Source organism: Podarcis tiliguerta (assembly GCF_965153285.1).
Source record: "Podarcis tiliguerta genome assembly, chromosome: 4".
NCBI lineage: Eukaryota > Metazoa > Chordata > Lepidosauria > Squamata > Lacertidae > Podarcis > Podarcis tiliguerta.
In genome coordinates, this window is record NC_139537.1 from 2,285,686 (window position 1) to 2,310,113 (window position 24,428).

A 24,428-nucleotide genomic window follows, 5' to 3' on the forward strand; every position below is an offset into this window, starting at 1 on the left:
ACTCTTTCCTTAATGGTATAAGGGCGATATATACTGATCAAAGAGCGAAATTAATAGTTAATAATGTAACAACAGAAAATATTTAATAACTAAAGGCACAAGACAAGTGTGTCCTCTTTCACCGTTGTTATTCATTTCGGTTCTGGAGGTCTTTCTAAGATCAGTAAGAAGTAATGAGCTAATAAAGGGCGTGACAGTTGGTCAAAATGAATATAAAGTAAAGGCCTTTGCCGATGACTTGGTCATAACAGTGGAAGATCCCATAAGTGGTGTTAAAGAGGTGTTAGAAGAAATAGAACAGTTTGGACAGGTTGCGGGTTTTAAATTAAATAAGAAAAGGACAAAAATAATTGCGAAAAATATGGATCAAGAAATAATTGAAAAAATGCAGCAACAAATAGGGATAGAGGTAGTTAAGAAAGTTAAATATTTGGGGATTTTGTTAACCCCTAGGAGTATTGATCAGTTTCAAAATAATTACATACCAATATGGAATAAAATTAAGAGAGATCTAGAGGTGTGGGGGAGAATGAAGTTATCATTTTGGGGAAGAATTGCAACGATAAAGATGAGTGTGTTACCGAAAATGTTATTTCTGTTTCAGACTATTCTAATAATCAAAGGGGCGGCAATATTTAAGGAGTGGCAAAGAATGATTTCAAGGTATATCTGGCAGGGTAAGAAGCCGAGAATAAAATTTAAGTTACTGACAGATGCAAAAGATAAGAGGAGGCTTCGGCCTGCCAGACTTGAAATTATATTATGAAGCATCTTGCCTCTATGGGTTGAAAGAATGGATAAAATTAGAGAACACAGAATTGTTAGATTTGGAAGAATTTGATAACAGATTCGGTTGGCACACATATCTATGGTATGACAAGAAACGAGTGCACAAGGGTTTCGAAAACCACATCATTCGAAGATCTCTCATAGAAGTCTGGGATAGGTATAAAAACCTACTGGAGTCAAAAATTCCACATTGGTTGTCTCCGTTGGAGGTGATGAGTGTGAAGAAGATCAATATGAGGAGGAGGTGGATAACATACGGGAGTTTAATAATGAAAGAAGGAAGTAAATGGAAACTGAAACCATATGTTGAAGTAAAAGAAAATGTAAATGATTGTTTGGATTATTTTCAGATTAATGAAATGTTTAAAAAAGATGTATTAGAAAGAGGTTTTACTGACAAGGAATCAAAATATCAATTGGAAGTATTGAATAATGACGTAAAAATTTTGTATAAAATTTATAAATTATTATTGGAATGGTATACAAAGGACGAGGAGGTTAAATTGGTTATGATCCATTGGGCCAAAGATTTTGGATATAATATACAATTTAAAGACTGGGTTAAATTGTGGAATGAAGGACTGAAATTTACTCCGTGTACTATAATAAAGGAAAATGTGATGAAAATGATATATAGATGGTATGTAACACCAGTAAAATTAGCAAAAATGTATAAAGTAAGTACTAAATGTTGGAAGTGTAAAGAAAAAGAAGGAACATTTAACCATATGTGGTGGGAGTGAAAAAAAGTGAAATGCTTTTGGGAAAGGATATATAATGAGTTAAAAAAGATGTTGAAATATACATTTGTTAAGAAACCAGAAGCATTTCTATTAGGAATAATAGGAAATGAAATTAATAAGAAAGAATGGAAGTTATTTTTATACGCAGTAATGGCAGCAAGAATACTAATGGCCCAAAAATGGAAACAAGAAGAATTACCTATGATTGAAAAATGGAGAATGAAATTAATGGAATACGCAGAACTTGATAAATTAACAGGAAGGATCCGGAACCGACGAGACCAGAGATTCACTGAAGATTGGATTAAATTTACAGATTATATGAAAACTATATGTGATGACCAGAAAACATTTGTAAGCTTTCAGGAAGCTCTGTGCGAATGTATGGTAGAAATATTGTTTAAAAAATAAGGTAAATTAAGATATTATTGTAGTGCAATACAGTGGTGCCCCGCAAGACGAATGCCTCGCAAGATGGAAAACCCGCTAGACAAAAGGGTTTTCCATTTTGGAGGAGCTTCGCAGGACGAATTTCTCTATGGGCTTGCTTCGCAAGACGAAAATGTCTTGCGATTCCTGGGGGTTTTTTTCTGCTCCCCACCCCCTTTTTCTAAGGCACTAAGCTGCTAATAGCCTTTTAGCAGCTAATCCGCTAATCCCTTAAGCCTTTAATAGCCGCTAATAGCCGCTAAACCGCTAATAGCACTAATCCGCTAATGGGCTTGCTTCGCAAGACGAAAAAACCGCTAGACGAAGAGACTCACGGAACGGATTCTTTTCGTCTTGCGAGGCACCACTATATTAAATTAAGAAATGTGCAAGAAGTGATCAAGACGGAGAATTATCAGACATGTTGATGGAAGTAAAAAAAAAAGATGTTGGTGATAAATTGGATGTTTTGTTTTGTATAGTTTTAAATTGGAAAACTAATAAAAATATATATTAAAAAAATAAAAAATAAAAAATGAATGTCAGGGCGAACATCTTTAAGGATGTCAGAACTCATTCCATGGAAGCCTTTCCAGAAAAAAAATGAGCCATCAGTAGAGCATGATGGGATGTTTTCTGTCCTGTTTGGAGGCCTTGGGAGTACCCAGAGGAAAGTCTCTCTCACCTGCTTCCTCTCCTCTGCCTGACTCAGGAGGAAACCTTCGGCCAGGGCCACCGCCTGGGAACTGGTCTCCGCTCCACAGTCCCTCACCCAGCTCTCCATCTCCGGTGGAAGGACAGCCAGGAACTGCTCCAAGATCACCAGGTCCAGCATCTCAGCTTTCGTGTGCCTTTCCGGCTTCAGCCACTGGTGGCAAAGGTGGTAGAGTCGGCTGCAAACCTCTCGGGGTCCTTTGGCCTCCTGGCAGCAGAACTGCCTCAACTGCTGGCTCTGCCCCTCTGAACGGAGGGTGTCCTCCTCACCCAGGATCTTCTGCACAGAGTTTTCCCAGAACCCCCCACTGCTCCCAGTTTGGTTGGCATGGCCTCTTCCTGTTCCAGGGCCAGCTGAATCTCGCTCACCCATCTGTGCTCTCAGGAAGCCTCTGAGAGATCGGAAGGAACCCTTTGGTCTTCTGCCAAGTTCTGTCTGTCTTAAGGAGAGGCGCTAGCAAATCCTACAAAGGAAATACATTGTTCCGTTACAAAAGTTGTCTAATATCTGGAGAAGAAAAAGGTTCCCTGAGCAAGCATGGATGAGTCTTGGAGGGAAACAGGGCTGGACTGCACCACAGCCCAAACCATGAGCTATTTTATTTATTTAAATTTCTATAACACTTCACATTTTAAAGAAAAATCTCAAAGCGGTTTACAGCATATTAAATCTGTGGGGATAATTGGGGAGGCAGAAGAGGATATATTATTGAATGATATCCTTCCTAACATGCACTAGCAAGTTCCATATTCTAGCAGAGTTCCATACATCCCCCTTTTTCAGATTACGCAGCGATCAGCTTGTTCCTGACTCATCTGTGTCTTACTATTAAAAATTCCTTCCTGGTAAAATCCCTTCCAATCCCTTTTAAATGAATAAGCACAATAATCTGATTCATGTTAATATAAAAGTAGTTTACTCACAGATTCATTCAGGTTCACAGATATATCCCTGAAGGCAGGCTTAGGTTACATAAGAACTAGAACTATTCCATAAAGAAGTTAGTCCCAAATGACTGCCACTAAGGAGTCACTTCCCCAAACACACAGCAACATACAAAATGGAGAAGACACACTGATCAGAACATGGAGGCCGTGTGCTCCTCCATGCTAGTATAACAGACTGCACCCTCTTCAAGTCACAAGTAGTGGAAGTCTGTCCCAGCTCAGGAGGAAACAGGAAGTCTTCTCCTGAGTGGTAGAAAACATCCCCTAATGTGTCCACTGTAGGAATGTTCTACTTGACTGCAGTTTCACATCCCACAAAATCAATAAAAGAGAAATAAAACAAGATAAAGAAAGTCAAGTATATAGTCTATAGTCAAAGCAACATAACAGAAAACAAATATTCTCTTAAAGATATCAAAATAAAACATTACAAAGGAGGTCAACTACAGAATACATATTTAACACAGCAGGGCTGGGTGAGTCTGGGCCTCACCCCTAGGCCAGGTGGAAAGGGCCTTTTTAGAAAGGAGACGAAAGAGGAGGAAGAAGAGGAGGAGGAAGAAGAAGAAGCAGCCTCTAGCTCTCCTAGAAGAAAGATTGCAATGCAAAATGTGGAGGCAACGGTAGGGATTTCTGGGAGATGAAGAAGCCTGGTTTCTTCTGCCTTCCAGTCAATGCATGAAGTCAGACCTGACTGACAAGGAAGTCATTTGTATCTTGTGAAAAATGGGTGCGTGGCTCTAGTGGGGGTCCTCATCTGGGGGTCCTCAGGAGTTGTTCTCCCCCCCACCCCCACTCCCCTGCTTCTGTCTCCTTTTCTTGCACTTGGACTCTCTGCCACTCTCAAGACAGACTCCTGGGGATGGAACCCTTTTTATTTGCTCTGAGGGCCAGGAATGTATCTGGAAAACCCCCTGAGGGCCAAGTGGGCGGGGCCAAAGACATCTCCCTCGAAATTATGCGGGTAATTTCCGGCTGCTTTGCCAGCAACAATCCCTTTGGGACAGAGAGGATGTGGTCCTGGGATGCCCTGCTCTGGGTGCGAGGGGATTGCTGCAGTGGCCTCCGTGGGGAGCTGCCCTGGGAGACACTGGGAAACTGGTCTCCAATGCAGCAGCCAGACTCTGGGCTGGGATCCCTCTCTTTATTCCTGGCCTTTCTCTCCCACCTTTTTTTTTTGGGGGGGGGGGGGCTAGTCCACCTCCTCGTCCAGTTTTGGAAAACCATTTGCACATGTTTCCTCTGTTGTGCAATGAGGCTGAGCGACGTCACACAGAGTTAAAGTCCCAGGGACTCCTTTGTTTTAAAAGGGGAGATTTCGTGGGAGTCAGGGATCCTCTGATCTGCAGGAAGGAGAGCGTGGCAGACCTGGCCCCTCCCTGGCAGGACCCTCTCCTCCCTGACTTGGGGTCCCCCCCCCTGCATTAGCAGATCCGGCCCCCCAGGCCTCCTCCCCTGCTGCAGCCCTGCCCCCCCGTCTCCCCACTGCACCCTGGGGGGGGGGGGAGAGAGAGAGGAGACTCACCAGATCCCAGAAGGGAGAGACACCCAAGCAGGAAAGGACGTGGGAGGGAGGGGCCTTGGCTCTGGAGGACCTGGCCCCCCCTTGCTTCCTGCCTCTCTAGGAAGGCAGCTCGGTTCGCTTTAACCCTTGCAATGCCGAGTTCCACCCCCCCTCCAGCTCAGCCCTCTCTCGCTTGGCAGAACCTCAGATTCCTATTATTCCTTATCCATTTAGTGGGGCAGCTGCTCCCCTGGCTCCGCCCATGCCCAGATATCCCTTTGTGGGGTGGGGCTCTTGGCTGGACTCTGAGCATCTCCCTCCCTTGGCCGGAAAGTGGAGGAGCAGCTTGCAGGGAAAAGGACCAATTCCGCAGCTCCAGCTCCAGAGGCATAGCAAGCTCAGGTGGTACCCGGTGTCACCCCCCCCCCACAGAATTATTTTCATCAGTAAAAGAAGTTGCACACAACTATTTAAAATATTTAGATATAATTACAAATGAACCGTTTGCTAAGAATCAGATTAAAATACATGTCCACATTTTAAATATCTGGATGGGCTTGCCTAAACAAACATTTATTTATTTTTGCAGGCACCAAAAAGAAAAGCGGGAAAAAGTAATGCAGGCAGGGAGTTCCAAAATCTACCTGTGTCGCCACACTAAAATTTTGATTTCTCACAATTGCAGGTCTTTTATGTGGAACCGGTAACTGTGCCAGTTTTCTCTAAGCAGTTGAGCCGGGAATACATGGGCGAAGGCAATCTCTCAAGTAAACTGATCAGAAGCTGTTAAGAGCTTTGTAGTCCACCATAAGATGCGTGGGACCAGGACAATGGCCAGCCTAGCCTGAGAAACGTGGCTGTAGGGAATTTTTTTAAAAACCCAACTTTTTTCCTTAAGTACCTTTCATCATCCTCAAGCACCAGCACCAACCAATAGTCATTTTAACCACCAATCAGAAAGAAGCCGTTCCAAAGCAGTGTTGTGGTGCAGAGACAGACAGACAAGTCTTTGGGAGCAGACAGATTTTTATGTGTCAGACAAAAGCACCATGCATTGCCCTAAAAGCCCGGGGAACATTAGATGCTTCTAATTTTTCCGATGAAGTGTTTTATTCAGTCTCACCTGCAATCATGTGTGCTGAACACACAGAAACACATACAGATAATGTGAAATTACTGGGAGTTACAGTCTCCAAATAAAACTCAACACATGCAAGCAGATTGATGGAATAGTACACATGATTTCCCCATCTCCTTTTTAAAAAACATTATTTTTCTTTATCTTCACGGTACAGAAGATAAATATTCAGAAAGCAATAGTTACAACAGTAAACAAAAAGTAACTTGTCCTGATGGAATTTCAGACTTTCAGCATGTCATGTGTTATAGTTTCATTTCATTATTCTAAAACAGGCATCCCCAAACTCGACCCTCCAGATGTTTTGGGACTACAGTTCCCAGCATCCCAGACCACGGGTCCTGTTAGCTAGGGATGATGGGAGCTGTAGTCCCAAAATATCTGGAGGGCCGAGTTTGGGGATGCCTGTTCTAAAAGACCACGATACATTTCCCCATGAGTGTTGGGTGGGTTCTTCCAACAGTCTTAAGAATTTATATATTTAATAAACATTTGCCACATGTTATAAAAGGAATATGGATTGTGTTCCCCCACCTTCTTGATTTCCCCGGGCAAACAAAATTTAAGATACTTAAATTGTAGTGCCCAGAATTGAACACAATATTCTAGGTGGGGCCTGACCAAGGCAGAAAAAAGTGGTGCTATTCCTGCTCTTGATCTGATTCTGCCTTCTGCCACATTGGCCTCCGCTCCCCGTTTGGTGTCCTCCGCAAATGTGATGAGCATCTCCTCAGTTCCTTCATCCAAGTCATTTATAAAGACGTTGAACAACAGGCCCAGGACAGAACCCTGCAGCACCCCTCTTGTCACTTTTCCCCAGGATGAGGAGGAACCATGAAGGAGTCCTCTTTGGGATCGGTCAGTCAAATCCACCTAACAGTTACCTCGTTCAACCAACATTTTACCAGGTTCCTCACATAAATATCACGGGCGACTATTTCCATAGCAGTCCGCTGATCAACAAACTTTCTAACTCCATCCAAAAAGAAAAAAGAAAGAGAGAGATTTCTCTGGCTTGACGTGTTTTTGAGAAAGCCATGTTTTCAACTTGTATGTTTATGTTCTGAAACACCGTGAAATCAGATAAAGGGCACATAATTATTTTAAATGATGATAATAATAAGGATATTGACAAGCCGAAACATATGCAAATGAAGGCGATCAAGATGGTCTTGCTTTATTTATGCATTGATTTAATTTCTATAGCGCCCTATACCTGGGGTGCCAACTTGAATAAAATATAGAAGGGGTTTAGTAAGCCCCTCCTTGCATAATCAATCACATGATGTGGTGCATGCATGCTATTTGAATGGCAATGCCTATCAACTGGGGGGTGCCCCCCCTCAAATATTTTATGAAGGGGCAAAGACCCCTCATCCTCTAAAAGTTGGCTCCTATTCCCTGCTGTTGCATTCTGAAGGCAAAGGACAGACTGGACCCTGATTAATACAATAGACACGAGGCCTGACCAGCAAGACCCTGGGAGAAAGCGCGCATTCCACTCCCTGGCCCAGGTCGTTTTTATTGACAAAAGAACTTTAACACAGCGTTTGTAAGAACCAATCAGATTTCCTCTGAGCATTTCAAAAAATCCTCACATGGGGACAAAGTCAGGTCAGAGGAAGCCTCTTAACTACAAAGAACTATTTACTATTTGAGCATGCATACATGTTTAGGCTAAATAAACAGGAACCAAGGAGGAATTAACAAACCCGGGTGGTAATAAACCCAGCAGTAAAAGGAAAGACAGGCATTTGACCACCTCCATGTGAACTCTGTTCCTGGCCCTAAGATCTACCTAAAGATTAACAAAAGCTACATCAAAGCTACCTCCCTATTTTTATGTACCCAGGAGGCCTGGTAAGCAACTGGTCTGTGTTAGAATGCTTTACACGTGACTGACAGACATAGAGAAAATGGGGCAGAGATGCAGAGGCTTGTGGGATCGATCAGAAATCAAGTCAATGTCCCAAACCCAGTCAAAGTGATGCTTTCACCATTGACACAGTAGCTTGCTTCATTTTTCATAATTCCTCATAGCAATCCCACATGACCAGACACCCACAGTTCTCAGAATGTTTTCAACATAAAATCACAATATGAAAACACAAAACCTGTAACCCCCACCTCCCCTGACAAACAAAAGTTAAGATTCTTAAATTGTGGTGCCCAGAATTGAACACAGTATTTATTCTAGCTGGGGTCTGACCAAGGCAGAAGAAATTGGTTCTATTCCTGCCCTTGATCTGATTCTGCCTTCTGCCACATTGGCCTCCGCTCCCCGTTTGGTGTCGTCTGCAAATGGGATGAGCATCCCCTCAGTTCCTTCATCCAAGTCATTTATAAAGACGCTGAACAACAACAGGCCCAGGACAGAACCCTGCAGCACCCCTCTTGTCACTTTTCCCCAGGATGAGGAGAAACCATGAAGGAGTCCTCTTTGGGTTCGGTCAGTCAAATCCACCTAACAGTTACCTCATTCAGCCTCATTTTACCAGCTTCTTCACATAAATATCACGGGGGACTTTGTCAACAGCTTTACTAAAATCAAGATGCAGTATGTTCACAGCAGTCCCCTGATCAACAAACTTTGTAACTGCATCCAAAAAAAGAAATGAAAAAGAGACATTTATCGGGCTTAACTTGTTTTTGAGAAAGCCCTGCTTTCAACCTGTCTGTTTATGTTGTGAAACACCGTGAAATCCTCAGATGATGGGCACATAATTTTTTTAAATGATGATAATAAGAAGGATATTGTCAGGTTGGAACATGTGCAGATGAAGGCGACCAAGATGGTGTTATTATATTTATTTCATTTCTATAGCGCCCTATAGCAGGGGTGCCAACTTGAACAAAATATAGGAGGGGTTTAGTAAGCCCCGCCTCGGTTAAACAGTCACAGGATGCGGTGCAAGCATGTCATTTGAATGGCTGTTCCTATGAACTGGGGGGTGGCCCCCTCACATATCTTATTGGGTGATAAAGACCCCTCTAAGAGTTGGCTCTTATTCTCTATACCCACAGGTCTCAGGACGGTTGCAACATAAAATCACACAATGAAAACACAAAACACACAGCCCACAACCTGTAACCCCCACCTCCCCACCACATTTAAAAAGGGCATTAGATGTCAATCAGCCAAAGGCCTGTTTAAAGTGGTGTGTTTTTCTCTAGCGCTGAAAGTTGTATAATAAAGGGTTTTCCACTCTTCGTATGAATTCTTTGATGGGAACTGAGATTGGAGCTCTGACTGAAGCTCTTTCCACATTCCACACACTGATAGGGTTTCTCCCCTGTATGAATTCTTTGATGGAGACTGAGATTGGAGCTCTTCTTGAAGCTCTTTCCACATTCCAAGCATTGATAGGGTTTCTCCCCTGTATGATTTATTTGATGGTAAGTGAGATTGGACTTTTGATTGAAGCTCTTTCCACATTCCACACACTGATAGGGTTTCTCCCCAGTATGAATTCTTTGATGGGAACTGAGATTGCCGCTCTTCCTGAAGCTCTTTCCACATTCCAAGCATTGATAGGGTTTCTCCCCTGTATGAATTCTTTGATGGGAACTGAGATTGCCGCTCTTCCTGAAGCTCTTTCCACATTCCAAGCATTGATAGGGTTTCTCCCCTGTATGAATTCTTTGATGGGAACTGATATCGGAGCTGCTACTGAAGCTCTTTCCACATTCCACGCACTGATAGGGTTTCTCCCCTGTATGAATTCTCTGATGCGAATTGAGATTGCGGCTGTGACGGAAGCTCTTTCCACATTCCACACACTGATAGGGTTTCTCCCCTGTATGAATTCTGTGATGGGAATTGAGATGGTGGCTGCGACCGAAGCTCTTTCCACATTCCACACACTGATATGGTTTCTCTCGTGTATGAATTCTCTGATGTGAAGTGAGATTGGCTCTCTGACTGAAACACCTTCCACATTCCACACACTGATAGGGTTTCTCCCCTGTATGAATTCTTTGATGGGATGTGAGATAGGAGCTATTGCTGAAGCTTTTTCCACATTCCACACACTGATAGGGTTTCTCCCCTGTATGAATTCTTTGATGTTTGGTGAGATCGAAGCTGGTACTGAAGCTCTTTCCACATTCCACACACTGATATGGTTTCTTCCCAATGGGATTTCTTTGATGGGAAGTGGAATAGGAACTTTTTCCACTTTCAAGATATATATTCAGCTTCTCCATTGTGGGGATTTTGTCATGGTCACCATTGTTCTTAATTTCCAGTCCATCACTATCTGCAATGAAGAGTAATGGATTAGCGCCTCAGGGAGAAATTAATGAAGAATACTTGTTAACTCTGGTAATAGAGGAATAACACAAGTGGGTTAGATGGATGGTTTTCTGAAGGGTTGGGTGCATTAATTAACGGGGATCAACCGACATCCTTAGGGGAACCTGTGATTCAATAAGCCTGGCTCTTCTCTCAAATGGATTTTCTTTGGCTCCATCATGGCATCCCTCCATTTCCAATGTCAGTCTTCTCTTTGGACAACCAAAGACCGATAGGAGGAGAAACTAAAACTGAAAACCTGACAGAGGCTACTTCAACTTCCCTAACAACTCTGAAGTTTACAGTCAAAAGGGTCTGGGGAGTTCAAACCAGCTGATCCTTGTTTAATAAGCTGCAACTGCAGGAAGAACATTCGCAGAAAAAAAACCCCCAGTAATTTACTGTTCAAGGTTTTTTGGGGGGTACTGTGATATCCGGTGTTGTAGGGAGCGCTGCTGAGTTCTGTGAAAATATATGAGGTTCGCCACATATGGAGTTTTGAATTTAAAAACAGATATTATGATCCCACAGGGAGCCTTACCGAGAGAGGTTACGATCCCACTATTCTCCTCCATGACGTCCTTATGCAGAGCTCTCTGGTCAGGATCCAGCAACTCCCACTCCTCGTCTGTGAAATGAACAGTGACATCTTCAAAGCACACTGTACCCTAAAGGAAAAAGGGAAATGTCCTCCTCTGAGACAACACTGTTGTTCACCACCACTCCTTGAGCTAGGACATTGTTCCACCCCTTGACCTCTGTCCCCACAAGGCAGCTTCCCCTGACCTGATCTGGTTCCACAGCCGCTGCTTCTCTTCTGTCCCCATTCAGAGATGGATGAAGAGGTCTAGCCAGTATCAGTGTGTCACCTGCAAGAGGAAAAAGGTAAGGGGGAGGCCCAGAGTGTCTGCTTGTCTCACAGGTAAATCAGTGCATCTAAACTACAGATGGGCCTTTGAGAAAGTCTCGCCTGCTGAGTGCATTTGGATGTTTGGGTGCATTTCAGATGTTAGTTGTGAAAAAATATATCTCCCCTCCTCTGGGCTCTTGGTCCCACTATTTCCCCCAACAAAAGATGAAAAGAACTCACAGATGAGTTGGAAAACGAACAGAATGAGACCAAACGGAGAAAAACCTCCTCCCTCCTTACCCAGCTTCCTCTCTCTGGTGTCCAACGGAGGCCTCTCTGCCTCAGAAGAAATCTGGCCCATTTCTGCAAAGAGATCCTTTCCCTGAAAAAGAAAGAGGATTCAAAAGAGAGAATGGGGAGAAGGATTAAAAAATGAATGTCAGAGCCAACAGCTTCAAGGGTGATAGATCTCATTCCATGGATGCCTTCCCAGGAAAAAATATGAGCCATCAGTAGAGCATGATGGGATGTTCTCAGTCCTGTTTGGAGCCCCTTGGGAGTACCCAGAGGAAAGTCTCTCTCACCTGCTTTCTCTCCTCTGCCTGACTCAGGAGGAAACCTTCGGCCAGGGCCACCGCCTGGGAACTGGTCTCCGCTCCACAGTCCCTCACCCAGCTCTCCATCTCCGGTGGAAGGACAGCCAGGAACTGCTCCAAGATCACCAGGTCCAGCATCTCAGCTTTCGTGTGCCTTTCTGGCTTCAGCCACTGGTGGCAAAGGTGGTAGAGTCGGCTGCAAACCTCTCGGGGTCCTTTGGCCTCCTGGCAGCAGAACTGCCTCAACTGCTGGCTCTGCACCTCTGAGTGAAGGGTGTCCTCCTCACCCAGGATCTTCTGCACAGAGTTTTCCCAGAATCCCCCACTGCTCCCAGTTTGGATGGCATGGCCTCTTCCTGTTCCAGGGCCAGCTGAATCTTGTTCATCCATCTGTGCTCTCAGGAAGCCTCTGAGAGATCGGAAGGAAGCCTTCGGTCTTCTGCCAAGTTCTCTCTGTCTTAAGGAGAGGCGCTAGCAAATCCTACAAAGCAAATACATTGTTCCGTTACAAAAGTTGTATAATTTCAGGAGAAGAAAAAGGTTCCCTGAGCAAGCATGGATGAGTCTTGGAGGGAAACAGGGCTGGACTGCACCACAGCCCAAGCCATGAGCTATTTTATTTATTTAAATTTCTATAACACTTTATATTTTAAAGAAAAATCTCAAAGCGGTTTACAGCATATTAAATCTGTGGGTATAATTAGGGAGGCAGAGAGGGATACATGATTTAATGATATCCTTCCTAACTTGCGCTAGCAAGTTCCATATTCAAGCAGAGTTCCATACATCCCCCTTTTTTAGATCATGCAGCGATCAGCTTGTTGCTGACTCATCTGAGTCTTACTATTAAAGATTCCTTCCTGGTAAAATCCCTTCCAATCCCTTTTAAATGAATAAGCACAATAATCTGATTCATGTTAATATAAAAGTAGTTTACTCACAGATTCATTCACGTTCACAGATATCCCTGTAGGCAGGCTTAGGTTACATAACAACTAGAACTATTCCATAAAGAAGTTAGTCCCAAATGACTGCCACTAAGGAGTCACTTCCCCAAACACACAGCAACATACAAAATGGAGAAGACACACTGATCAGAACATGGAGGCCGTGTGCTCCTCCATGCTAGTATAACAGACTGCACCCTCTTCAAGTCACAAGTAGTGGAAGTCTGTCCCAGCTCAGGAGGAAACAGGAAGTCTTCTCCTGAGTGGTAGAAAACATCCCCTAATGTGTCCACTGTAGGAATGTTCTACTTGACTGCAGTTTCACATCCCACAAAATCAATAAAATAGAAATAAAACAAGATAAAGAAAGTCAAATATATAGTCTATAGTCAAAGCAACATAACAGAAAACAAATATTCTCTTAAAGATATCAAAATAAAACATTACAAAGGAGGTCAACTACAGAATACATATTTAACACAGCAGGGCTGGGTGAGTCTGGGCCTCACAACTAGGCCAGGCGGAAAGGGCCTTTTTAGAAAGGAGAAGAAAGAGGAGGAGGAAGAGGAGGAGGAGGAAGAAGAAGAAGCCTCTAGCTCTCCTAGAAGGAAGATTGCAATGCAAAATGTGGAGGCAATGGAAGGGATTTCTGGGAGATGAAGAAGCCTGGTCTCTCTTGTCTTCCAGTCAATGCATGAAGTCAGACCTGACTGACAAGGGAGTCATTTGTATCTTGCGAATAATGGATGCTTGGCTCTAGTGGGGGTCCTCACCTGGGGGTCCTCAGGAGTTGCTCCCCCCCACCCCCACTCCCCTGCTTCTGTCTCCTTTTCTTGCACTTGGACTCTCTGCCGCTCTCAAGGCAGACTCCTGGGGATGGAACCCTTTTTATTTGCTCCGAGGGCCAGGAATGTATCTGGAAAACCCCCTGAGGGCCAAGTGGGCGGGGCCAAAGACATCTCCCTCGAAATTATGCGGGTAATTTCCGGCTGCTTTGCCAGCAACAATCCCTTTGGGACAGAGAGGATGTGGTCCTGGGATGCCCTGCTCTGGGTGCGAGGGGATTGCTGCAGTGGCCTCCGTGGGGAGCTGCCCTGGGAGACACTGGGAAACTGGTCTCCAATGCAGCAGCCAGACTCTGGGCTGGGATCCCTCTCTTTATTCCTGGCCTTTCTCTCCCACCTTTTTTTTTGGGGGGGGGGGGCTAGTCCACCTCCTCGTCCAGTTTTGGAAAACCATTTGCACATGTTTCCTCTGTTGTGCAATGAGGCTGAGCGACGTCACACAGAGTTAAAGTCCCAGGGACTCCTTTGTTTTAAAAGGGGAGATTTCGTGGGAGTCAGGGATCCTCTGATCTGCAGGAAGGAGAGCGTGGCAGACCTGGCCCCTCCCTGGCAGGACCCTCTCCTCCCTGACTTGGGGTCCCCCCCCCCCTGCAGGAGCAGATCAGGCCCCCCCAGGCCCCCTCCCCTGCTGCAGCCCTGCCCCCCCGTCTCCCCACTGCACCCTGGGGGGGGGGGGGAGAGAGAGAGGAGACTCACCAGATCCCAGAAGGGAGAGACACCCAAGCAGGAAAGGACGTGGGAGGGAGGGGCCTTGGCTCTGGAGGACCTGGCCCCCCCTTGCTTCCTGCCTCTCTAGGAAGGCAGCTCGGTTCGCTTTAACCCTTGCAATGCCGAGTTCCACCCCCCCTCCAGCTCAGCCCTCTCTCGCTTGGCAGAACCTCAGATTCCTATTATTCCTTATCCATTTAGTGGGGCAGCTGCTCCCCTGGCTCCGCCTATGCCCAGATATCCCTTTGTGGGGTGGGGCTCTTGGCTGGACTCTGAGCATCTCCCTCCCTTGGCCGGAAAGTGGAGGAGCAGCTTGCAGGGAAAAGGACCAATTCCGCAGCTCCAGCTCCAGAGGCATAGCAAGCTCAGGTGGTACCCGGTGTCACCCCCCCCCCCACAGAATTATTTTCATCAGTAAAAGAAGTTGCACACAACTATTTAAAATATTTAGATATAATTACAAATGAACCGTTTGCTAAGAATCAGATTAAAATACATGTCCACATTTTAAATATCTGGATGGGCTTGCCTAAACAAACATTTATTTATTTTTGCAGGCACCAAAAAGAAAAGCGGGAAAAAGTAATGCAGGCAGGGAGTTCCAAAATCTACCTGTGTCGCCACACTAAAATTTTGATTTCTCACAATTGCAGGTCTTTTATGTGGAACCGGTAACTGTGCCAGTTTTCTCTAAGCAGTTGAGCCGGGAATACATGGGCGAAGGCAATCTCTCAAGTAAACTGATCAGAAGCTGTTAAGAGCTTTGTAGTCCACCATAAGATGCGTGGGACCAGGACAATGGCCAGCCTAGCCTGAGAAACGTGGCTGTAGGGAATTTTTTTAAAAACCCAACTTTTTTCCTTAAGTACCTTTCATCATCCTCAAGCACCAGCACCAACCAATAGTCATTTTAACCACCAATCAGAAAGAAGCCGTTCCAAAGCAGTGTTGTGGTGCAGAGACAGACAGACAAGTCTTTGGGAGCAGACAGATTTTTATGTGTCAGACAAAAGCACCATGCATTGCCCTAAAAGCCCGGGGAACATTAGATGCTTCTAATTTTTCCGATGAAGTGTTTTATTCAGTCTCACCTGCAATCATGTGTGCTGAACACACAGAAACACATACAGATAATGTGAAATTACTGGGAGTTACAGTCTCCAAATAAAATTCAACACATGCAAGCAGATTGATGGAATAGGACACATGACTTCCCCATCTCCTTTTTAAAAAACATTATTTTTCTTTATCTTCACGGTACAGAAGATAAATATTCAGAAAGCAATAGTTACAACAGTAAACAAAAAGTAACTTGTCCTGATGGAATTTCAGACTTTCAGCATGTCATGTGTTAAAGTTTCATTTCATTATTCTAAAACAGGCATCCCCAAACTCGACCCTCCAGATGTTTTGGGACTACAATTCCCAGCATCCCAGACCACGGGTCCTGTTAGCTAGGGATGATGGGAGCTGTAGTCCCAAAACATTTGGAGGGCCGAGTTTGGGGATGCCTGTTCTAAAAGACCACGATACATTTCCCCATGAGTGTTGGGTGGGTTCTTCCAACAGTCTTAAGAATTTATATATTTAATAAACATTTGCCACATGTTATAAAAGGAATATGGATTGTGTTCCCCCACCTTCTTGATTTCCCCGGGCAAACAAAATTTAAGATACTTAAATTGTAGTGCCCAGAACTGAACACAATATTCTAGGTGGGGCCTGACCAAGGCAGAATAAAGTGGTGCTATTCCTGCTCTTGATCTGATTCTGCCTTCTGCCACATTGGCCTCCGCTCCCTGTTTGGTGTTGTCTGCAAATGTGATGAGCATCTCCTCAGTTCCTTCATCCAAGTCATTTATAAAGACGTTGAACAACAGGCCCAGGACAGAACCCTGCAGCACCCCTCTTGTCACTTTTCCCCAGGATGATGAGGAACCATGAAGGAGTCCTCTCTGGGATTGGTCAGTCAAATCCACCTAACAGTTACCTCATTCAACCAACATTTTACCAGGTTCCTCACATAAATATCACGGGCGACTATTTCCACAGCAGTCCGCTGATCAACAAACTTTCTAACTCCATCCAAAAAGAAAAAAGAAAAAGAGAGATTTCTCTGGCTTGACGTGTTTTTGAGAAAGCCGTGTTTTCAACTTGTATGTTTATGTTCTGAAACACCGTGAAATCAGATAAAGGGCACATAATTATTTTAAATGATGATAATAATAAGGATATTGACAAGCCGAAACATATGCAAATGAAGGCGATCAAGATGGTCTTGCTTTCTTTATGCATTGATTTAATTTCTATAGCGCCCTATACCTGGGGTGCCAACTTGAATAAAATATAGAAGGGGTTTAGTAAGCCCCTCCTTGTATAATCAATCACATGATGTGGTGCATGCATGCTATTTGAATGGCAATGCCTATCAACTGGGGGGTGTCCCCCCACTCAAATATTTTATGAAGGGGCAAAGACCCCTCATCCTCTAAAAGTTGGCTCCTATTCCCTGCTGTTGCATTCTGAAGGCAAAGGACAGACTGGACCCTGATTAATACAATAGACACGAGGCCTGACCAGCAAGACCCTGGGAGAAAGTGCGCATTCCACTCCCTGGCCCAGGTCGTTTTTATTGACAAAAGAACTTTAACACAGCGTTTGTAAGAACCAATCAGATTTCCTCTGAGCATTTCAAAAAATCCTCACGTGGGGACAAAGTCAGGTCAGAGGAAGCCTCTTAACTACAAAGAACTATTTACTATTTGAGCATGCATACATGTTTAGGCTAAATAAACAGGAACCAAGGAGGAATTAACAAACCCGGGTGGTAATAAACCCAGCAGTAAAAGGAAAGACAGCCATTTTACCACCTCCATGTGAACTCTGTTCCTGGCCCTAAGATCTACCTAAAGATTAACAAAAGCTACATCAAAGCTACCTCCCTATTTTTATGTACCCAGGAGGCCTGGTAAGCAACTGGTCTGTGTTAGAATGCTTTACACGTGACTGACAGACATAGAGAAAATGGGGCAGAGATGCAGAGGCTTGTGGGATTGATCAGAAATCAAGTCAATGACCCAAACCCAGTCAAAGTGATGCTTTCACCATTGACACAGTAGCTTGCTTCATTTTTCATAATTCCTCATAGCAATCCCACATGACCAGACACCCACAGTTCTCAGAATGTTTTCAACATAAAATCACAATATGAAAAGACAAAACCTATAACTCCCACCTCCCCTGGCAAACAAAAGTTAAGATTCTTAAATTGTGGTGCCCAGAATTGAAGACAATATTCTAGGTGGGGCCTGACCAAGGCAGAAGAAAGTGGTTCTATTCCTGGTCTTGATCTGATTCTGCCTTCTGCCACATTGGCCTCCGCTCCCCGTTTGGTGTCCTCCGCAAATGTGATGAGCATCCCCTCAGTTCCTTCATCCCAGTAATTTATAAAGACGTTGAACAACAACGGGCCCAGGACAGAACCCTGCAGCACCCCTCTTGTCACTTTTCCCCAGGATGAGGAGGAACCATGACGGAGTCCTCTTTGGGTTCGGTCAGTCAAATCCACCTAACAGTTACCTTGTTCAACCTCATTTTACCAGCTTCCTCACATAAATATCCCGGGGGACTTTGTCAAAAACCTTACTGAAATTAAGATGCACTATTACCACAGAAATCCCCCGAGAAACAGTCTGTAACTCCATCCAAAAAAAGAAAATGAAAAAAGAGAGATTTCTCTAGCTTGACTCGTTTTTGAGAAAGCCATGCTTTCAACCTATCTGTTTATTCTGTGAACCAACATGAAATCTTCAGATGAAGGGTGCATGAATTATAAAATGATAATAATAAGGATATTGACAAGCTGGAACATGTGCAAATGAAGGCAATCAAGATGGTGTTATTTTATTTATGCATTTATTTCATTTCTATAGCACCCTACAGCAGGGGTGCCAACTTGAGTAGTATATAGGAGAGGTTTAGCAAGCCCCACCTCGGTTAAACAGTCACAGGATGCGGTGCAAGCATGTCATTTGAATGGCTGTTCCTATGAACTGGGGGGTGGCCCCCTCACATATCTTATTGGGGGGCAAAGACCCCTCAGACTCTAAGAGTTGGCTCCCATTCCCTACACCCACAGGTCACAGGAGGGTTACAACATAAAATCACACAATGAAAACACAAAACACACAGCGAAAAACCTGTAACCCCCACCTCCCCACCACATTTAAAAAGGGCATTAGATGTCAATCAGCCAAAGGCCTGTTTAAAGTGGTGTGTTTTTCTCTAGCACTGAAAGTTGTATAATGAAGGGTTTTCCACTCTTCGTATGAATTCTTTGATGGGAACTGAGATTGGAGCTATGATTGAAGCTCTTTCCACATTCAAAGCACTGATAGGGTTTCTCCCCTGTATGAATTCTTTGATGGTAAGTGAGATTGGACTTTTGATTGAAGCTCTTTCCACATTCCAAGCATTGATAGGGTTTCTCCACTGTATGAATTCTTTGATGGGAACTGATATCGGAGCTGCTACTGAAGCTCTTTCCACATTCCACACACTGATAGGATTTCTCCCCTGTATGAATTCTGTGATGGGTATTGAGATGGTGGTTGCGACTGAAGCTCTTTCCACATTCCACACACTGATATGGTTTCTCTCGTGTATGAATTCTCTGATGTGAAGTGAGATTGGCTCTCTGACTGAAACACCTTCCACATTCCACACACTGATAGGGTTTCTCCCCTGTATGAATTCTGTGATGTTTAGTGAGATTGAAGCTGGTACTGAAGCTTTTTCCACATTCCACACACTGATAGGGTTTCTCCCCTCTATGAATTCTTTGATGGGAAGTGAGAGAATAGCTCTGACTAAAGCTCTTTCCACATTCCACACACTGATAGGGTTTCTCCCCTGTATGAGTTCTTTGATGGGAAGTGAGTTTGGAGCTCTTCCTGAAGCTCTTTCCACATTCCACACACTGATAGGGTTTCTCCCCTGTATGGATTCTTTGGTGGTAAGTGAGAGAGGAGCTATGACTGAAGCTCTTTCCACATTCCATGCACTGATAGGGTTTCTTCCCAATGGGATTTCTTTGATGGGAAGTAGAACAGGAACTTTTTCCACTTTCAAAATATTTATTCAGCTTCTCCATTGTGGGGATTTTGTCATGGTCACCCATGCTCTTAATTTCCAGTCCATCTCTATCTACAATGAAGAGTAATGGATTAGAGACTCAGGGAGAAATTAATGAAGAATACTTGTTAACTCTGGTAATAGAGGAATAACAGAAGTGGGTTAGATGGATGGTTTTCTGATGGGTTGGGTGCATTAATTAACGGGGATCAACCGACATCCTTAGGGGAACCTGTGATTCAACAAGCCTGGCTCTTCTCTCGAATGGATTTTCTTTGGCTCCATCATGGCATCCCTCCATTTCCAATGTCAGTCTTCTCTTTGGACAACCAAAGACCGATAGGAGGAGAAACTAAGACTGAAAACCTGACAGAAGCTACTTCAACTTCCCTAACAACTCTGAAGTTTACAGTCAAAAGGGTCTGGGGAGTTCAGACCAGCTGATCCTTGTTTAATAAGCTGCAACTGGAGGAAGAACATTCACAGAAAAAAACCCAGTAATTTACTGTTCAAGGTTTTTTGGGGGGTACTGTGATATCCGGTGTTGTAGGGGGCGCTGTTGAGTTCTGTGAAAATATATGAGGTTCGCCACATATGGAGTTTTGAATTTAAAAACAGATATTATGATCCCACTGGGAGCCTTACCGAGAGAGGCCACGATCCCACTATTCTCCTCCATGACGTCCTTATGCAGAGCTCTCTGGTCAGGATCCAGCAACTCCCACTCCTCGTCTGTGAAATGAACAGTGACATCTTCAAAGCACACTGGACCCTAAAGGAAAAAGGGAAATGTCCTCCTCTGAGACAACACTGTTGTTCACCACCACTCCTTGAGCTAGGATATTGCTCCACCCCTTGGCCTCTGTCCCCACAAGGCAGCTTCCCCTGACCTGATCTGGTTCCACAGCCGCTGCTTCTCTTCTGTCCCCATTCAGAGATGGTTGAAGAGGTCTAGCCAGTATCACTGTGTCACCTGCAAGAGGAAAAAGGTAAGGGGGAGGCCCAGAGTGTCTGCTTGTCTCACAGGTAAATCAGTGCATCTCAAACTACAGAGGAGCATTTGAGAAAGTCTCGCCTGCTGAGTGCATTTGGATTTTTGGGTGCATTTCAGATGTTAGTTGTGAAAAAATATATCTCCCCTCCTCTGGGCTCTTGGTCCCACTATCTCCCCCAACAAAAGATGAAAAGAACTCACAGATGAGTTGGAAAACGAACAGAATGAGACCAAACGGAGAAAAACCTCCTCCCTCCTTACCCAGCTTCCTCTCTCTGGTGTCCAACGGAGGCCTCTCTGCCTCAGAAGAAATCTGGCCCATTTCTGCAAAGAGATCCGTTCCCTGAAAAAGAAAGAGGATTCAAAAGAGAGAATGGGGAGAAGGATTAAAAAATGAATGTCAGGGCCAACGGCTTCAAGGGTGACAGATCTCATTCTATGGATGCCTTCCCAGGAAAAAATATGAGCCATCAGTAGAGCATTATGGGATGTTCTCTGTCCTGTTTGGAGGCCTTGGGAGTATCCAGAGGAAAGTCTCTCTCACCTGCTTCCTCTCCTCTGCCTGACTCAGGAGGAAACCTTCGGCCAGGGCCACCGCCTGGGAACTGGTCTCCGCTCCGCATTCCCTCACCCAGCTCTCCATCTCCGGTGGAAGGACAGCCAGGAACTGCTCCAAGATCACCAGGTCCAGCATCTCAGCTTTCGTGTGCCTTTCTGGCTTCAGCCACTGGTGGCAAAGGTGGTAGAGTCGGCTGCAAACCTCTCGGGGTCCTTTGGCCTCCTGGCAGCAGAACTGCCTCAACTGCTGGCTCTGCACCTCTGAGCGGAGGGTGTCCACCTCACCCAGGATCCTCTGCACAGAGTTTTCCCAGAATCTCCCACTGCTCCCAGTTTGGATGGCATGGCCTCTTTCTGTTCCAGGGCCAGCTGAGTCTTGCTCATCCATCTGTGCTCTCAGGAAGCCTCTTTGAGATCGGAAGGAACCCTCTGGTCTTCTGCCAAGTTCTCTCTGTCTTAAGGAGAGGTGCTAGCAAATCCTACAAAGCAAATACATTGTTCTGTTACAAAAGTTGTACAATATCAGAAGAAAAAGGTTCCCTGAGCAAGCATGGATGAGTCTTGCAGGGAACCATGGCTGGACTGCACCACAGCCCAAACCATGAGCTATTTTATTTATTTAAATTTCTATAACACTTCACACTTTAAAGAAAAATCTCAAAGCGGTTTACAGCATATTAAATCTGTGGGGATAATTAGGGAGGCAGAGAGGGATACATGATTTAATGATATCCTTCCTAACTTGCGCTAGCAAGTTCCATATTCAAGCAGAGTTCCATACATCCCCCTTTTTTAGATTATGCAGGGATCAGCTTGTTGCTGACTCATCTGAGTCTTACTATTAAAGATTCCTTCCTGGTAAAATCCCTTCCAATCCCTTTTAAATGAATGAGGACAATAATCTGATTCACATTAATATAAAAGTAGTTTACTCACAGATTCATTCACATTCACAGATATCCCTGAAGGCAGGCTTAGGTTACATAACAACTAGAACTATTCCATAAAGAAGTTAGTCCCAAATGACTGCCACTAAGGAGTCACTTCCCCTTACATACAAAATGGAGAAGACACACTGATCAGAACATGGAGGCCGTGTGCTCCTCCATGCTAGTACAACAGACTGCAGTCTCTTCAAGTCTGTCCCAGCTCAGGAGGAAACAGGAAGTCTTCTCCTGAGTGGCAGAAAACATCCCCTAATGTGTCCCCTGTAGGAATGTTCTACTTGACTGCAGTTTCACATCCCACAAAATCAATAAAAGAGAAATAAAACAAGCTAAAGAAAGTCAAGTATATAGTCTATAGTCAAAGCAACATAACAGAAAACAAATATTCTCTTAAAGATATCAAAATAAAACATTACAAAGGAGGTCAACTACAGAATACATATTTAACACAGCAGGGCTGGGTGAGTCTGGTCCTCACCCCCTAGGCCAGGTGGAAAGGGCCTTTTTAAAAAGGAGAAGAAAGAGGAGGAGGAGGAGGAGGAAGAAGAAAGAGGAGGAGGAGGAGGAGGAGGAGGAAGACGAGGAGGAAGACGAGGAGGAGGAGGAGGAGAAGGAGGAACAAGAAGATGAAGAAGAAGCAGCCTCTAGCTCTCCTAGAAGAAAGATTGCAATGCAGAACGTGGAGGCAACGGAAGGGATTTCTGCGAGATGAATCAGCCTGGTTTCTTCTGCCTTCCAGTCACTGCATGAAGTCAGAACTGACTGACAAGGGAGTCATTTGTATCTTGTGAATGATGGGTGCTTGGCTCTAGTGGGGGTCCTCACCCGGGGGTCCTCAGGAGTTGCTCCCCCCACCCCCACTCCCCTGCTTCTGTCTCCTGGGATGCCCTGCTCTGGGTGCGAGGGGATTGCTGCAGTGGCCTCCGTGGGGAGCTGCCCTGGGAGACACTGGGAAACTGGTCCCCAATGCAGCAGCCAGACTATGGGCTGGGATCCCTCTCTTTATCCCTGGCCTTCCTCTCCCACCTTTTTTTTTGGGGGGGGGGGGGCTAGTCCACCTCCTCGTCCAGCTTTGGAAAACCATTTGCACATGTTTCCTCTGTTGTGCAATGACGCTGAGTGACGTCACACAGAGTTAAACTCCCAGGGACTCCTTTGTTTAAAGAAGGGAGATTTCTTCTGAAAGGGGGGGGCGGAGGGTCAAATGAGTTTGGGATCCTCTGATCTGCAGGAAGGAGAGCGTGGCAGACCTGGCCCCTCCCTGGCAGGACCCTCTCCTCCCTGACTTGGGATCCCCCCCCCCTGCAGGAGCAGATCAGGCCCCCCAGGCACCCTCCCCGGCTCCAGCCCTGGGACCCCCCCCCCTGTCTCCCCACTGCACCCTCTGGGGGGGGAGAGAGGAGACTCACCAGATCCCAGGATGGGGCTGCGATTCGGCCCTTGCAGGAGAGACACCAAAGCAACAACCCCCTTCCTTGCAGGAAAGAACTGGGGGGGGAGGGAGGGAGGGAGGGGCCTTGGCTCTGGAGGACCTGCCCCCCCTTGCTTCCTATCCTCTCTAGGAAGGCAGCTCGGTTCCCTTTAACCCTTGTCAAGCCGAGTTCACCCAGCTCAGCCCTCTCTCGCTTGGCAGAACCTCAGATTCCTATTATTCCTTATCCATTTAGTGGGGCAGCTGCTCCCCTGGCTCCGCCCATGCCCAGATATCCCTTTGTGGGGTGGGGCTCTTGGCTGGACTCTGAGCATCTCCCTCCCTTGGCCGGAAAGTGGAGGAGCAGCTTGCAGGGAAAAGGACCAATTCCGCAGCTCCAGCTCCAGAGGCATAGCAAGCTCAGGTGGTACCCGGGGTCACCCCCCCCCCACAGAATTATTTTCATCAGTAAAAGAAGTTACACACAACTATTTTAAATATTTAGAAATAATTACAAATGAACCGTTTCCTAAGAATCAGATGAAAATACATGTCCACATTTTAAATATCTGGATGGGCTTGCCTAAACAAACATTTATTTATTTTTGCAGGCACCAAAAAGAAAAGCGGGAAAAAGTAATGCAGGCAGGGAGTTCCAAAATCTACCTGTGTCGCCACACTAAAATTTTGATTTCTCACAATTGCAGGTCTTTTATGTGGAACCGGTAACTGTGCCAGTTTTCTCTAAGCAGTTGAGCCGGGAATACATGGGCGAAGGCAATCTCTCAAGTAAACTGATCAGAAGCTGTTAAGAGCTTTGTAGTCCACCATAAGATGCGTGGGACCAGGACAATGGCCAGCCTAGCCTGAGAAACGTGGC

At 45.1% G+C, this 24,428-nt stretch overlaps 1 protein-coding gene across 1 annotated transcript in view; it reads right to left on the minus strand.

The window, feature by feature from the left end:
- LOC310675604 (uncharacterized protein) overlaps positions 1-23,597 on the minus strand; it is a 30,632-nt gene extending 7,035 nt beyond the window's left edge. Inside the window, exons 1-5 of the mRNA XM_083436531.1 lie at positions 23,547-23,597; positions 21,177-21,669; positions 20,894-20,975; positions 20,529-20,611; positions 20,284-20,410 (exon numbers count right to left, since the gene is read on the minus strand). Of these exons, the coding sequence (XP_083292657.1) occupies positions 20,284-20,410; positions 20,529-20,611; positions 20,894-20,975; positions 21,177-21,578 (694 nt within the window). The 5' untranslated portion in view covers positions 21,579-21,669; positions 23,547-23,597. The remainder of the gene's footprint in view (positions 1-20,283; positions 20,411-20,528; positions 20,612-20,893; positions 20,976-21,176; positions 21,670-23,546) is intronic.
- Positions 23,598-24,428: the final 831 nt, after the last annotated feature.